The sequence below is a fragment of the Bombus vancouverensis genome, chromosome 6 (genome assembly GCF_051014615.1).
Source record: "Bombus vancouverensis nearcticus chromosome 6, iyBomVanc1_principal, whole genome shotgun sequence".
Classification (NCBI taxonomy): domain Eukaryota; kingdom Metazoa; phylum Arthropoda; class Insecta; order Hymenoptera; family Apidae; genus Bombus; species Bombus vancouverensis.
In genome coordinates this window covers 15,882,592-15,899,738 of record NC_134916.1, presented here as the reverse complement: position 1 = coordinate 15,899,738, position 17,147 = coordinate 15,882,592, and the positions used below count along the sequence as shown (strand labels likewise).

At 37.8% G+C, this 17,147-nt stretch overlaps 2 protein-coding genes and 1 long non-coding RNA gene across 6 annotated transcripts in view; 1 reads left to right on the top strand and 2 right to left on the bottom strand.

Moving 5' to 3' along the window:
* The first annotated feature begins 65 nt into the window (after window positions 1–65).
* Window positions 66–17,147, top strand: part of LOC117157682 (epidermal growth factor receptor kinase substrate 8) — a 20,707-nt gene continuing 3,625 nt past the window's right edge. Inside the window, exons 1-8 of one of the 3 annotated variants that reach the window (XM_033335894.2) lie at window positions 66–225; window positions 10,322–10,395; window positions 10,772–11,007; window positions 11,208–11,547; window positions 11,684–12,900; window positions 13,183–13,300; window positions 16,500–16,823; window positions 16,904–17,072. In XM_033335894.2, coding sequence (XP_033191785.1) covers window positions 10,350–10,395; window positions 10,772–11,007; window positions 11,208–11,547; window positions 11,684–12,900; window positions 13,183–13,300; window positions 16,500–16,823; window positions 16,904–17,072 — 2,450 coding nt within the window. In that variant the 5' untranslated portion in view covers window positions 66–225; window positions 10,322–10,349. The other 2 variants (XM_033335891.2, XM_076619299.1) reach the window with 2 other exon arrangements.
* Window positions 3,717–7,329, bottom strand: LOC117157690 (uncharacterized). The gene is made up of 3 exons (XR_004464306.2): window positions 6,852–7,329; window positions 6,050–6,294; window positions 3,717–5,762 (listed from the first exon to the last, which is right to left on the bottom strand). It is a non-coding gene; the product is annotated as an uncharacterized LOC117157690 (long non-coding RNA).
* CRMP (Collapsin Response Mediator Protein) overlaps window positions 15,267–17,147 on the bottom strand; it is a 23,597-nt gene continuing 21,716 nt past the window's right edge. Inside the window, exons 11-12 of one of the 2 annotated variants that reach the window (XR_013058635.1) lie at window positions 16,665–16,808; window positions 15,267–16,423 (exon numbers count right to left, since the gene is read on the bottom strand). Coding sequence is in view for 1 of the 2 variants with exons in the window: in XM_076619305.1 (XP_076475420.1) it covers window position 16,423 (1 nt within the window). In the remaining variant the exon portion in view is untranslated. The remainder of the gene's footprint in view (window positions 16,424–16,664; window positions 16,809–17,147) is intronic. The other variant, XM_076619305.1, reaches the window with a different exon arrangement.

Sequence of the window (17,147 nt, the reverse complement as noted above, 5' to 3'; positions counted from 1 at the left end):
ATATTGTATAGCTACGATTCGACCAATGAGAGAGCACGCATTAGGAATGCACCTGGGCAAAACAGGTAAGAAACGAACAGGCAAAGAGCAATCAGGTAGTCGTTCAGGTATTTCCAGTCGAGCATGTTCGGCACGTAGCTCTCTGCCAAAAGCTTCTCCTCCTTCTCTTTTCTCTTTCTTTTTTTCTCTTTTAGTGTGTGCATATTGTGAACATTTTGTAAATAGGTAAGTAAGAGACCGGTGTGAAACAGTTTTTTGTACGCATTTACGTCGCGCGAGCTGTGATTTTTTTTTTACCGAGTTGTTCCGTACGGATCCCAAATTGCGGAATAGAGGAATTCAGCAGACTCGGTGAAACGCTGCTGTCAAGGTATTTATGGAAATGATTTCTTGAGTGGAGTCATTGTACCGAGTACACCGACGTGGATTTCTCCCCGCGAAGAATCGTCTGTCGTGGTCACACCTGTTGCTCTACGTCTCCGATGATAATCAGCAGTCGACCATATATATCTATATATACATACTTCGTGCCTGGTCACGGTAACGGACTTCAATAAGAAAAATCCTACTATCGCGACAACATGCAATCGAATTCCATTAATTGACACATGTTTGTATTTTAACCGGATGTACTTTATTATCTTTCCTCCTTTATGAGAAAGATGTGCGGTCGATGTACTCGGTAATACGCACTTACGGAGAAAGATTCGATGCAATTTTATTTCCATCGAATACTTGATCGGAAATCGAAACGTAACACAATCGTACGGTAAACAATGCAAAGCCACGAGACAACGAGTTCATCTTGCGTCCCGATTATCGTGCTCCGAAAAAATTTTTATGCAAATGACACTTTGAAGTCATCATAAAAATATAGCGTACGATTTTCTCGCGATGTTAACTATGCAAACATTATAGAGTAATAAGATTTTGATTCTCCGTGCATAATTTTTATATATATAAGTATGCATTGTATGTAATGGTAAATAGTAGTGAACATTTTTGTCGCGTTATCAGCATTGCGTTAACGATGAATCGCAATGATTCATTGTTTTGGAACTTCATTTCTTTCTTATTTTTTTCACTAACATTTTTTACATATTTTTGATAAAATAATATATCCTGCGTTTTTGTTAAAAAGTGTAAATAATGGGATCAATGATTATAAAAATGAAAGAATAGCAAACATTTTTTCACCGTTTTATAAGGAGACATTTTCTTTAGACTTGTTAATGTTTTCGAATTTTGAATACTATTGTTCTTAATAAGATTGTGTTCATGTTAAATCGCATGTCTTGCGAAAATTCCTAAAATTTCTTATTGGCTGGATAGTTGATGTACAAATGCAATTACACGGGTTATTTCGTAAGTTTTTACGGTACTTATCTTTTATCCGCTAACAACGTGAATACGTAATTTACATTCTCTTCTCCTTTATAAGGTATAATAAAGATGAAACATAATTGGTGTAACTATAAATAATTAAATATATACAGAAATATGCGAAAAAGAACATAAAATTCCAATGAAACGTCCAGATTATTCTAATCCCTTAACGACACGCTCAAAGCATCGAAGATGTCTATGGTAAACTGTGACTGCACGGCAATCACCTGTAATTCACGCCTACGAAATACCTACGTATACTGATTATGACCGTCTTGACATAAATTGCAAATATTTATCGTACTCCGCGTGCATCGATATTGCATCGAACGACCTTCGATACTCTGAGAAAAAAGGGGATGGATTCATATAGTTTTTGCCACTCACGCGTTTACCACACATATCAAGCATAAATAATACTAGTTATACATAAATGTCTCGAAGTCAATACTTTTCGTAGCCACTGTATGAGATAACTTTGTAATATTTACTATGTAAAACTATTGTTGATCTATATTCGTAACAATATGAATTTGTATAAATATGCACAATTTGATAATCGATGACATCTCCGTGAAACAAATTTAATTTCTACTTTTTGTGCGTGACTTGTATATGATCGTTTACGAATAATTTCATTCTTCAGTTACGAAATACACACGAACAAATATAAAGTAGCGACTTTTGCATGACGTTGCCCGACGAATTCAAGGAACGCCGAAACATCGAGCATGTTTTGAAAATAATGTTATTACCCATTGTAATATCGATAAGCATTAATTGCGTTCGATTTAGAAAGCCGCAGTAAAATGTTCGAAAATTATCCTAAAATCTCGATAACGCGTATGTATCATTGACGGATCGGCACCACTGTGACAAAGCAATGGTTCACGGAAGTACATAATCTGTTCGCGATAGAAGCGACGAAAATACTTATTTATCGACCAGGTATCACTGAGTTAATCAAGATGTTTCGATTAATCGAGATTAATACCGACCATGGATGCAAGTGAGTGAAAAGTTCATTCGCTCGGTCCATTCACTGCGAAACTTGTTCGCAACCGGCAGATCAGTAGGTATGCGAGGCGCATTGGCAACTTTCTTTCCACTTTTTCAGTGCTCATACCGCCGTATGTCCGCGATATGTTTACTTTCAACAGGCATTTACGTGTCGTACCTCCACAAATTGTTATTTTCTTGAAAGTTTTGGCCCTCGACTGGTACCAAGTCTTGCACAATTGACTTAATATTATTAATGAGATATCGCAAATCACAGGTTACACGTTATCAGTAAACTAGTGGATATTTCTGCAAATTTATTTTTTTATTATATCTCAGAATTGTTTTATCCACTTTGGATATTTGTATATACGTATCTTTATATATTATGTGCATTCTACTATCCCATATGTGCATAAAGATCAATATAAATGCAAAGTTGCGAAAAAGAAGTTTAACTTGTAGCTTGTAATTGTCAATTCATTGACATTATTACCTGATAAATTATTGTGCAACAGAATCCAGAGTATCGACTTTCATCTACGTATTGCATTTTAGGTAATTAATATGGTCCATCGTTAATAGTTTCTAGTTTGTTTCTTCGGTAATCTATCGCTGAATCTATGGTTGAAATAGAAGTGGTAATTGAGTCTATTAAAAGTATTGCTATTAAAGAGTACGGTTTTATTAAGTCGATCTAATTTGATCTGGTTTCATAGGTTGTGTAGCAGGTATCTTACCTTAGTATGAGACTTGACCGTTGAGACCTTAAGTGTTAATGCACAATAGTAATAGTTGTATCGAATGTGTCTTTGAAAATCCTTGTCAGAGCTTTTAAGATACTGGATACTTCACTATCTAATAGAGTGTTTTGTGCCTTCTCTTAATATGTATTCCGGATGATGCTCGTATTAGCCTAGTAAGAAGTTCTAAAGCGATGGTTTAGTCCCTTTATATTGTATATATTTTATAGTATCTATATTGATTCTATCTATTTTATATTTTATATTATTTCTCCTTCGTTCAAAAACTTTAATTGATTCTTTATTTGGTTTCATCATACTCAACAGTTTTAAAACTGACTTCATAAAGTGACTCTCTGATATTGTGTATGTAAAGTAAACAAGTGTTACGCGAGTAAAATATACTAATACTACGTATGTAAAATAAGCAAACATGTCTGGTACTTGTATCTTACTTACATTAGAAGTTTCGAAATTTCTTAGAAATATATCTTCCACAATTAATCAGATAAAATGGTCAACTGACATTATATGTTTAAAATTATTTTTTGATAAATCGGCATGAAACTAATAAAAAAAACTGGAGGATAAAATACTAAATTATTATAACAAAGAATGTAAAGGAAATGTATTGAAAAAATTCTCTCGAGATACTCCTTTTCCACTGTTTATTACCAATTCGATATACCTCATTATCTCGGAGGATCTAGAGTGATTTTAGTCCCTCGAGAAGGGTGAATAACCTTCGCCACGAGATATTCCACGCACTGGCGAATGAAGGGAATGCGAGCAGTTTGTTGCTCGTGCTATGATAAATCGAGAAGACGCGGATTTTACGATGTTGCTTGTAAACCACCTTGCACCAAGGAACGTTACGTTAACGACGGCATAAATTCCTCCCCTTTCTCGCGCACTCGAACCCCAATCTAACGAGCATGTTGCGTTACGTTGTCGCGAAAAGAAGAGGAAGGAAAGCCTCCAGGCGGAAAGCACAAAATTTTTGATCCAGACGAAATAAATCTTTTAAAAATGTCAAATTCCTCCTCCATTTTTTAAATCAATCACGCGGTACCATGATTATACGGCCCTTGTAAATTAACTTTGCGTAATTTTTTTATAGAACCAAGCTTTTTTTATTTCTATTCCAAATTTTTTGTATCCTAATCGGCGAGGATGGCGATAGCCAGTTAATGAAACAAAATCTTGGTCAGTTAACGAGGTGCTAGCTTGTGCGAGAAGAAAACGAGAATGTCAGATTTCCCGTTTCTCTCCCGTGTCATTTAGACTTCGCACTGCGAATCAGGTTCCATCCTGCATGCTCATTTCCAAGTCAGGCGGATAATATTCTTGAGTAATTTACCTGCATTACACGTATGTAACTGTGTTGCTTCTATACTTTGTAGGAAGCATGGAAATTTACAAAGGTGATTCTTAGTCTTGCAATGAAAATCTGGAAAGATGAAATAAATACATATGATCTGTGTAATTTGGCGCTTAAATCATTTTATCATTTATTAGGATATCTAGTATCCTTGAAAACTATTTTATAGATTAGATACTCGACGGCATGGTATTAAAATAGGCAATCGTTTTCTTATCTTTCGTAAATATTCAGGTCATTTTGAAATATAAAAACCAGAATTCTTATTTTCGAACAATGCGTTATTAGTTTTATTTTAAAAGAAATAATAATTTCACTACTTTTGGAATTAACAACTTCCAACGTTCTTCCCCGATTTTCTTTCTGATATTTTCTTTAGGTAGTCATCAAATAAAAGTTCCAAACACGGTGTTCAGCTGGAATACAACCGCCTCGCGGTAGAATTCCATCTTGGACGACGGAGAAGAAGGCATCAGAAGGTTGAATGCCGTTTCCGTCAAGTACGGTCAAGGACGTGGTTACTTCAGCGCATTCCCCGGATGAATTTTTCTCTCAGGGCGTGTCCGCATCCATAAGCAATTATACTTGTATACTTGTCGCAAGATCGTAGACATCCAAGCCTTATAATACGCTCCTTTTATCTTTTCTTATGTTCCTGTTCGTACATATTTCGATCGTGTTGACACATAATCGAATTCCAAAAGAATATGTACTTCGATCGGTGTTCTTTTTGCGTATTCAATCGGCCACGACCGATACTCCCGGGAATTTACGTAATTTAATCCTTAGCAGGGGATGGTGACATCTCGTGATAAGGGTTTCCATTTCCATCAATTCTCATTGGATACGATTGGCTGCGATTCTCATTGGAACCAACGCCGTAGGAATCTTACCGTCTTTATCTTCGATCGTGACAAACGATCGTTAACGGAGTGTGAATCGTAGATGGAATACTTCACTTTCTACTACACTTCGATCCGTGAATACTTGACTCCTACATCGATTATTAGTGCTTTATCGACCGGCCATTTTTATTACAGAGGAACAATGACTTGTTATTGTGTGGTACTTTTAAAAAATGAAAGTAAATATTCATCGTCGTTTCTTAAATTCTTCCGTGTTAATGAGATGATGTAGAAAGAGTTTGCGCCGCGGGCGATACAATGTTTTGGCGCCCTCTATGCCCTTAATAGCGGACAGCTAGCTTCAACGCTCGAGGGCTCATGGTCTAGGAGTCTAACCTATCTAGTACACTGAAATCAAAAATTGACGTTGGATATATTTTCTGAAACATTGCATCTATACACTTTATGCGTTTTTAAAGCTTTCAATATTTACACATTACTACATGATTATTAGATTGTATTATTTATGCATTTTATATGATGAATATACTTAATATGCAAAGATATATAAAATATCCAAAATGAAGCACTTATTACAGTCTTTGATAGGTGAAACTCTATATCAGTAAATGAAATTTCTATTTAGAACTCATTTCTTTAGCTATATTCATAAAAGTATGAAATAACATACATACATATAGTATTTTAGTGACTATGTATTTTATGTAGGGCGCTAATTCACGTTTCCGATAGATAATGCTTTTATTCCACTTTTTACCGCATAGTTCCTCAGATTATTTTATATCGATTGTATGTTCCTATATTTTATTTATCTTCGTTTTAGTACCACGATGAATTCTCAAGAGCTTTGTAAAGAGCGTTAGAATGTTCCTCGCGGTTAAATATAGAGTAGCGAATTTGAGTTAGAACTGATAAAAATCTAGAATTCAGAGCGTCACTAATGAATTTAGCTCATAATCTCGAAATGCATCAATATTCGGTGACGAATGAAAGTATTATCACAGATTAGCGTTTCTTTTGAAATTCTATGTAAATATGTAAAAAATATGATTCTCCATTTAATTTTTTGCAATGTATAATTTTTAAGAGTTGTAACCAATTATGATATCGATTTCGATTCTTAAAACGGTTGTGAACAATCTTTATCCCAGATACTGTTATAACGAGGTTTCTGTTTTGGTTACAATTCCTATGTTGCTTCCAGATTATTATTCTTTTGATTATGTATCGATTACAAAACAATTTTAGAATTGAAATATTGCTCCATTGCGAACAATCCATTATGTGACTTTTATTACTTATTTTTATTGTATAGTTGCTTAAACCTCAGACTGGGAAATTATATTACATTAAAAATTCTCTGTTTTACAGATTTATACAGTATTTTATAGAAAAATCTGGCCTGTGGCAATACTTTTGTTCATCACTGTGTACACGACTTCGATTCTGAGGCATATAAACGAAGCCCACACTCACCTTCCTTCCTTTTCCCTTCCCTTTTCAACGTAGCTGTTATTAAGTCGCTGTTACGACACCTCTACACCGCGGTTACGACTTCGACCAGGGAACGAATTACTCCATCGTTCCCGTGCTCCGGGGCTCTAAACCTAACCTATAATCAACACGAATCGTCGATATATCGGATCACCTTGCGCCTTACCAAGCTTATTATTCATATACGTATACTCATCATGATGGTAACAATCGCGCGCGAGAAGATTGTTTTGCGTTTCTAACAAAGATAGTTAGGAACTTATTTAGACACTCTATTTACCAGATCCGTCAGTTCGTTCATGCGCGAAAAAAGATATATGAATCTGGCGCGGGAAAAGGGAGGAACGAAGATGGAGTATAAAAAAGAGACGTACAAGAGAGAGAGGGTTATAACAAGGCTCTCGATCTTGAGGAAACCAAACGAACGTTCCCACCGTCGATGATACAATCGATTTTTATCGAGTCACGTATCTCGTCTGGCGTTACGCAACGCCATTAACCGATCGCGATATAGTTCTACGACCCAAATCCATCGACACGTAAAATGATATACGTTTGAAGCGAAATTGGGCCGCGAAACAAAACGCCCTCGTTCTCAAACTGGCCACGTTTCGAACTCGTTTTCCGGCTTCCTGATTAAATCGCGAGAATTTCGCATATATTAAAATCTTATATATCCGTTTAGGCCTTAATGATATGGAGGAACGTTTAAATTACGTTAAGTAAGAAACCAGTGGGCGGTTTGAATTAGAAAGAATTACGATACGGAACGGAACGAAACAAAATGAGGAGGAAAAGTTGGTTTCTTTTTCTTTTTGTTTTTTTTTTTTAATATGTTATTAAAGACTAGATTCTTGATTTCTAGGGATTAGAAACAGCATCGTTACAGTTGATACGAACGTGTAACAATGCCTTCTCCGTTATGTGGATTCCCAGCATGCCTAATCCCAGCAGTAGGTACGCATAGTGAAAGCATTCACCGAACGGACGAACGTTTATCCACCGGCAGGAACCAGCGTCGTTTCCACGTTTCAGATTTCGAATATTAATTACGTTCTCGCCGCTTTTACCGTAGTTTCATTGCGTCTGGAGAGAGAAAAACCGGAAAGACCGGGATCGTACGGCGCTTGTTCTTAAATACGTTCGATACATATACAACGCGACCAATCGCCGCTTGTCGATCCAAGTATCCCTCCTTCACTGGTTTTAACATTTGAAAATGACTGTTAGTTACGATCCAGCGTGGAAATCTGGTTAAATGTGTAGATTAAAAGCAGCTTGGCCACTGCTGTTTTTGGAAATCTGTTCAAAGAGAAACTGCACATTTCATTTTTCGATTGGACTTGTTTTCAGATACAGTTAGTTTATTTTTTTGAGTTCTCTTTTGCAAGGGAATATTTATCCATTTTATAAATACTTTCGTTTGAAGATATTAATTTTCAGTGGTTTTATAAATCCATTTCTACTAAATGAAATTGAATTATTTCGTTATCTGTTATATGGTAGCTTTAAACAGATGTTATTTCTGTTTACATAACTTCAAATGAATTACATAATGGATGCTATTTGCTGATTAATTTTATACGAATATCGTTTAAAAAGACACTGAATTAATTCACGCACCTAATATGTTCATTCTAGTAATTTCCTATCGTAGACTTACCTATCTTTGGTACATTATTTCGGTATCTAAGGAGGCTTAAAGATACAGATAAATATAGGTAACAATGGAAAACAGCAATAAATCACGATCACGTATTAGTCTAGGGATCTAGGCATCTGTAGAATTCAGTGTCCTTACTAATTACCTCGAATAAATCATCCGGTCCAAAACAAGCGCCTTCTCCGCATACGAGAAGACAAGCGAGGAATTGTATGCAACCGAAGGATCCTTAGGGCCTCTATCCAAACACCATTCACGTCCTTTAGCTATTAAATCTTCTCGTTATTTTTCATTTCACCTTTATCAGGCATTGTCCTATTTTAGACCGACTGTTCGATGGGCGAAGAAAATATTGTATTATTCGACGTTGTTATGCGAATCCCTTTGAACGACGTTTTGTTGAAAAGTAGACGCGTCTCGTTGCAAATTTACGACCTTTACGAACGAAATAGCCCGCCAAGCCCGCATCGACAGCTTTTATCCAGCACCTGGCTGAGACCGTCTGTTTGCGCCCGTATGGACGTGAGACGTTTACACTCGTTTAACAAAGCGTCGTCGAATCAAATAGGTTTCTCTCGGAGTAAATTCAGAATTTCACATTCCTCGCGCATAACTATGCAAAAACCAAGCCGTTTTCATAGTTTCTCTCTTTGCCCTGGTGCCACATAGAGAATATATCATTTCATATATTTCACAGAGGGGACCAATTTTTCCTGATATTTCATCCATTTGGAAAATATTAACGAGAAACGAAGGTTGTACGATGGAAGCGCGTTTGAAAAATCGGTGGAGGATAATATAGTATCTATTACAGGACGGTAATGGAATGTTAGGAAACGCCTGTCGAGGAATACAAATAGAGCTAGAAACTTGAATGACTACAAAACCCATTCATACCGGGCAACGATACATTCTGCAAAACTGAAATAGGAAAAAGTAATGTGAAAATTGCACGCGATTCAGAATAACTTTTTAATGAACGAAAAGCAAAGCAGATATTGTAACTCGCAATATTTCTACAGTGTCCTGTACGAGGAGAAAGATAAAAGAAGAAATCAAAAGGATTTGATTTTGTTTCTTGAATAAACTGAAAATTCCAAGTGATTCAGGATGGCTTCTTAATGAACAGAAAGCAAAACACTTGCGATATCCAAATTGAACATGAAAAAAAATAATAAAAGAGTGGATTAAAAGAAATCAAAGTTTCTTGAGTAAACTAAAGCATCTTTTTCTATTTATTTACCAAGTCTTTCGAATTCTGGAATTCCTTTTCGGGTACACAGCGGTATTTTCGTCCTTCTGTACATCTTAGCGCCACACAACTCGCGAGGAGACTCGTTTCTGCAAATGTGTTTGTCGATGAATAATATTTATTGGCCCATTGTGTCCGCGGGATCTCACCTCCGGACGCAGAGGTTCGATAAGTGGAAGGCACGCGAAAGGAATTCTCTACATGTCTGGCGAGCGAATTAGGCTCATTGGAATTTCACTTTGGTTACAAGCAGGCTTTCGTGCCGCCAAGTATGGTCCCCATGACCCGGTAGCCGGATACGATACGCGACGTGCGAGTATCGCTCGTCTCTATCATTAAGTTATTAAACCTGTACGCCTAACAAACTTCTGTGACATCGTTATTCTCATTATATTATGCGGTGAATTTTCTAACAAGAAAATCATTTCGAATAAAATAAAACAACAATTTTTCAATAGGAAATAGCACTTTGTTAAATTTATAAAATAATGCTGGAGTATCTATTTCTTCAACTTGGATATTTGTTGTTTGTTGCAGATAAAGGATAAACGATTGTCTGGTCACAATGCCGTACTACAACAGTGGACACAGTCCTTCCACCTATAATAAAGGTAATAGTGACATAATGTTAGATTGCTTCTCCTTGCCATCGTTAAACTTAACTAGGATCAAATTATTGTAACAAGTAGATTGCGGATTTTCATGCACTTATTTATTTATAAGGAAATATAGTACTTGTTATAATATTTAATAGGCAGAGTATATCTCGGCTCCATCTTCTCCATTTCATTTCAAAAGTATGAATTTGCATAGGTAATCTACGGTATTACTCATCAGTGTATCGTTTTACAATGATCGTTAAAGTTCTATATATATATATGTTTCTTGTTTGTCACAGTTAAATAGCAGTAGTTTGTTATTAAATTAATCGAAGCACTCGAATGATAATTGAAACAGTTATTAAACGAATTAACAATGATACATCAGATGGAGGGTCGAGTGGTCCATCGAGCACATCGGGCGGCCGCGTGAGCAGTTCCGAGCCGACGTACATGATGGAGCATTTGGCCACGTTCACGGTCACGAAGGAAACCGGTATTGTTTATCCAGCGGACGGTATGCGGCGACTTTTGCAGTTGGAGAAGAGTAACGGCATCTGGAGTCAAAAGATGCAGCTCCGTCTGGAACGGAACTGGGTGCTGATCATGGACAACGAGACGGGGGTAAAGATTCCTCTTCAGACACACAGAGAAATTCTCCACTGATTTTTCCAGTGAAAAGAGAAAAGAACCGTATAGTAACTAGCTTGTGTAGTTACCGTAGGCGAACGATCAAATACGAAGTGGAACATTTGTGAAATTACTTTACGTTACGAGTCTCGAGGCAATTTCACTTAATGCATCGTTGATAAATTCGTATGCAGGCCGTCATGGAGCGATTCCCAGCCTCGTTGATACAGGAACCGACCGCGTTCACGTCGAGGGACCCTATGGAGATGTATAACAACATTCTCGTCTTCACAGTGGCGGATGACAGTGGTTCCGGTCAACGGGCAGAAATGCATATATTCCAGTGTCAAAGCGTCTCGGCACAGGATCTCGTCGAGGATCTAAAGATGCTACAAATGGGTAAACTGGTACCCGGTGGTTCGCCAAGGGGACCGAGAGGTCGTATACCACCGCCTCCTACTTTACCACCGCCAGAACCACCCTTAAACGGGGTTAACGTCCGAGAACAAGTATCTGCCTTTAACGCCAACAATGGTAGGTTCTTTCGTTTCTTCTCCTTCTTTTTTCCTTCCTTCTGCTTGTTTCTTATTTTTGTCTACTTACTTTCTTGAATATTTCATGAAGCGTATAGACGCATATAAAAATGGAGTAATTTAATTCTGCGTTACAGCCGACGGTCAAAACGATATATCTCGCGAGGAGAACAACGACGAGGTATCCTCGACGTCCTCTGAGAAATACGAACGCGACGTAACCATTCTGAACCATTGTTTCGACGACATTGAGAAATTTATCGCGCGTCTGCAACACGCAGCGGCTGCTTCCAAAGAGTTGGAACGTCGAAGGCGCAATCGGAAGTCGAAGAAGAGAAATCTGGGCGATGGGATGCTAACAATGAGGGCGAAACCACCTCCGGAGATGGAATTTATCGATATATTCCAAAAGTTTAAGCTGTCGTTCAACTTGCTAGCCAAACTGAAGGCTCACATTCACGACCCTAACGCTCCTGAACTGGTACACTTTCTCTTTACGCCGCTGGCTTTGATCGTAGACGCGTCTCACGATACTAATTACGATCCGAACTTGCCGAGCAAAGTGGTATCGCCGTTATTGACTAGGGAAGCGGTTAACTTATTGATCAATTGTGTCACCAGTAAAGAAACAGAGCTTTGGCATTCACTGGGCGACACGTGGTTAATACCACGCGATCAATGGAAAGGTCACGTTCCCCCGTATCACCCTATATTTATGGACGGTTGGTCCCCGGAGTATCCGATACCAGAGGATAGAGACCACGATCATCTGGCTTCCTTGTTAAACGCTGACAAACAAAAGAGGGACGAGCTCCCTGAACAACAAAACGATCCGTACTATAACCACCGAGAAGTGGACGAGTCTCATTATAGCAGCGATTACTTAGAGTACGAGAGTAGAGAAGAGCGTGCTGGTAACGAGTACTTTGATAGAAATTACGGGACTGCCTCGGAGTTGTATGGTAGAGAAGAAAGAGTAGTCGATCAAACGAGAGCGCACAGCGATATATCCGTGGACTCGATTGAAAGAACACCGAGAGCCGCCGGTATGGAAAGGGCTCAGGAAGCTTGGTTAGACGATCTGGTAGCCAGACACGCGAAGATCGTACAGGTTACCTATCCGAGGACGGCGAACAATGATAAGGAGTTGACCGTTGTCAGAGGTGAATACCTGGAGATCCTCGACGATAGCAGGAAATGGTGGAAGGCGAGGAATTCGAGAGGGCAGGTCGCGCACGTGCCTCACACCATCGTCACGCCTCACAATCCATCTCATTCTAACGATAACGACGTCTTCAACAATCCTTTGTACACGAGCCGATACCCGCGACAGGGGCACGGCTATAATTACGAGGTGAGAGACATTCTGGCTTCTATATCCTTAAAGAAAAGCAATTACACGGGAATGGTTGTGAAAGCTTGATTACAGAAAGAATAATTACCGTTACGAAACTATGTCACTGCCCGTGATCATTATAATTATCATAGAATTGCTTTCTGATAATTATATATAAATTAACAAGTAACATATGTATATATAATATAATACCTTAACCAAGATTCAATAAGTAATAGATTTGCACGATTATCTTAGTCAAGATATCGTTCTACGATAAAAGTTACTTTTAAATTTCAGGATTCCGAAATCGAAAGGACCAGCACTAGTCCAGGACCAGAAGCCACCCATCGAACACACGCGATCCCACCGCCTGCACCCGCAGATTGGGTGAGAAAAGAGAGACTCGGGAAAAAAGGTGAATTCCGGTACTTTTAAGCTATTTAGTGACTCAGAGTCGTGTAATTTTGTCCATTGCTTGAGGGATCGGAGAGAAATCGAATCAATAGGATAACCTTAAGTTGTGGTCGTCGATATCAGGAGACTTACCACGCTGGACCACCCAAGCAGTATGCAGCTAAAGTGCTTGAGACTTTCACGGCTTGGGTTCCTGTGGTTCAAGCTATCGAAGGCTTATTTCTCGATAGTTTCAGCCGCAAGATAAAGCATGCTATGTTGGAAATGATCAATAATTCAACGAATATATTAGCGCCACAGCGTTTATGTTGTGCCTTAAATTGCTGTACAAGTTGTACGTTCTGTTCTTGTAAGCGTTCTATGGTTTCCAATCTTTTTCTTTTTTTGTCAATACCGTGTTTTTTCTATTTGTATATATCATATAAATATATAAAGAGGTATATGTGAGCAATATCTAGGTCGAATTATCAACTATCGTTATCGCAATAGGGACAAGGTAACTGGAGAAATTGTATTTGTTGGTTTTGTCGTTCAATTTCTTCGATCTCTTATCCAAAGTTTTCTTCTAGAATTTCTTTTATAATTTATATCGATGCATCAAATGCTGCTTCTTTTCTTTCTCCCCCTAAAGCCCCTAAAGATAAGACGATGATTTTATCAGATACAATACAATACAAGTTTGCAATCAAAAATAGAATTGCAGTGAATGTAATAGGATGGAACATATTTTTAAATACACGAACAAAATTATTCGATATTTTATAAGCAACTTACACACGACTTTCATCTTCCACGTTTGTTAAAAACATAACCGACGTCGTTATACAAATCTCGTTGTATAGCAAAATCTCAACATCATCTGATATTTTACTACAGTCCATTAGAAGTGTTCGATCTTATTTTAATACCGTACCTTTTTCTTTTATAGTGACCGTAGGGACGATACCATATTTTTTATATTTATCGACTAACCAAATCTTAGTATATAATATTATACACGTACTTAACAGAACAAAGGATAATATGTATAGTTTCATTGTTAGAAAAAGAAAAAAAAAATACGTTGTAACGTAAAGGCGTCGAGTCAAGTGGACTGGTTAGAAGTTTTCCAAATCGATTAGCGTCGAACTGGTGAAAATTTCGAATGCAATTTTCGTGCGTCTCCGCTGAAGAGATCGTGGTGAAGTCACTGTGTCCGTCCATTATTATTACATATTCGGCTTCACTATGACAAAACAAAAGCTTGTATGTAGCTAATCGTAAATTAAAGCTGTTGATAAAATTCCTCTTGAAACAATAGGAAACGTTGCTCTTGTTTCTCACGTCGAGTCGAAGCGACGTCAAGTAAGTGTACTTACATTCGTCAATGTTCTGACTTATTTCTTCCTTTATCAATGGCTTTAATCATCGACACGAATCTTTCTCTCGATGCTTGTACGTGACGTCACATGTGTCTGTATGCATCAGTGTGAATAAGCTTGTACAAATACGCGAAGGGTAACGCCGAGGCAGAAGAATCGTTGGATTTTCGCCATTCCCCTCCTACGAATCGTAAGATAAGACTGGAAGATCGAACCGAGCTCTACGCATGATGACGATCAAAATTACCTGTACGATCAGAGAGTGAGAGGAGAGAACGTAGCTTATTTTCTGTTATCTATACCTCTATAACGTGGATGCGGAGAAATTCTGCGGCTACTGATTTATAATATTTCGAGAAACATCTCGAGCTCGGCGCGGACTAACTGTACGACACGTTGTTGCGATTTTGCACATTGATCATACTCTATTATAGTTTTAAACAGATGGATAACGGAGCATCGTTGCGATATTGCGGTGACGACACTAAGCATTGTAGCATACATTCACATTCACAAATTTTGCATATTTATCCGATGTTTCGTATTTCGGAATTCTTATATTTACAAGAATGCGAAGAAAAGACAATGTAGAGAATGTTGTGAATGTTAAATAGCACGGTTATCGTTACTGTGAAATCGCAACAATATCGCATCGTTTGTTCGCGTCGAACTTTAAGCTTCCTCGCTTGCGAAAGTCGAGCTACTCTTCCAGATTCATTAAAAAAAAAAAAAAAAAAAATGATATTTGCTTCGTTGATTAATACATTGATATTCCATTATCTCTAATAATTGCACACACGACGTTCAGACGCTCGATTGGTCGAAAAATGTATAGCCACGAACTTGGTACGGTAGCTCGACATTGGCTCTTGCAATTTGCTCGTTGAAATTAATCTTCCAGCGTGGCAATGATTAAAGAGAAAGTGAAAGACGCGAAGCAAAGTGTGCGTATAACGACGAACGCTAGAACGTTGCTTTCCCATTGCCCTAAAGTTTCGTAGTAACATCCTGGTATAGAGACAATTATGCGTAATTATCGATTTATTCTCGAGCGAAAAGATTATTTATACGCAGAAATCAATGGTAGAGCCGTTCTCGACGATACGATGTTAACTAGTCGACCTAAAAATGTTATACGCGAGAAACGATATCAGAGAGGGAAACATGTTCAACGATACTTGCAAATTAGATCTTGAAATTCTTCTTCGCACCTTCAATCTCTTTAGGATACTATTCTAATCGTGTAGCAACGATCGACCATCGTGCGAGCAATCTCTACGAACCGTGAAAATTCTTCCACGAGGGACACTTTGCAATTAATAATTAAAAATACGATGCACGATCACGTAATCTACATTTTCTATTCGCTCTTCGAACGAGTGAAATCTTTTCTTTTCTTTTTTTTTTTTTTCTTAACTTTTTAATTTGTTTTGTGTCCACGGAATGGGGATTACGATCCGTCCAATATTTTGTTGCACTGTAATTTATGTACATCACTTGATTAATAAATATACTCGGTTACAGATAGTACTTGTTTTTATGCGTATAACACTTAGTTGATAGTAGTATAGTATTTATTTGGTTGAGAAACAAAGTATCGTATCTGTTACTTTTCTCTCATTACGTCTTACGCCGGTATCTTTACTGTGGCCCCGTTGCGTTTGCTTAAACTGTGCTTCTTAATGTGATCGTCCATTGAAAAAGTGTTTAGTGATATTGTGCTCCAGGAATGTTGGGGTAAGTGGGTTTAGTCGTTTTAACGTCTGTGAAATTAAGTATTTAAATATTATTTTATCTTATCGATTATTAATAGTATTATGCGTGCTAATTAAATTTCAGATGAATCTAGCGAAGAGACGAAGTCTATCGGTAGCAATAAAGTGTCATTCGCCATTGATTATGAAACTAATGATGATAAAAAGGAATCGCCTATCGATAGACCGGAAATCAGAGATAAGAAACCAAAGTCCAACGAATTGACGCAAGTGGTTGAAATTCACCCACCACCTCCGTATGCGAACGATGAAATTGTGCCGGAAACACCAACAACACCATCGACATTGGTAACACCTTTTGTACCACCGCCACCTCCACCGCCTCCTCTAGAGAATGAGTTATCCATTTCTTCGACAACTTCGACCATGTCGTCTGTTACATTGAAGAGTAATCATTCAATTAGCGGTAATATACACATTTTTACAACGCACAAAACTGTTTAATACCTGGTGTGTTTGCTTTTCAAGGAAAGAAAACCGAGAAGGAAATGCAACAGGAACTGAGACAAGTATTAATGATATTCCGTGAGAAGAAGGAGCATTATAACGATAGTATGAATCGCGAACCTGCCTTGGACAAATATTCCACCCCTCGAGAAGTACAGTATTGGCTGGCAGCCAAAGGATTTTCAGAAAAGTATGATACAGTTTGGGTTATTAGTTATCATGTACAAAGAATGTTTCCTTACGCAAGCCCAGAATGCAATTAATA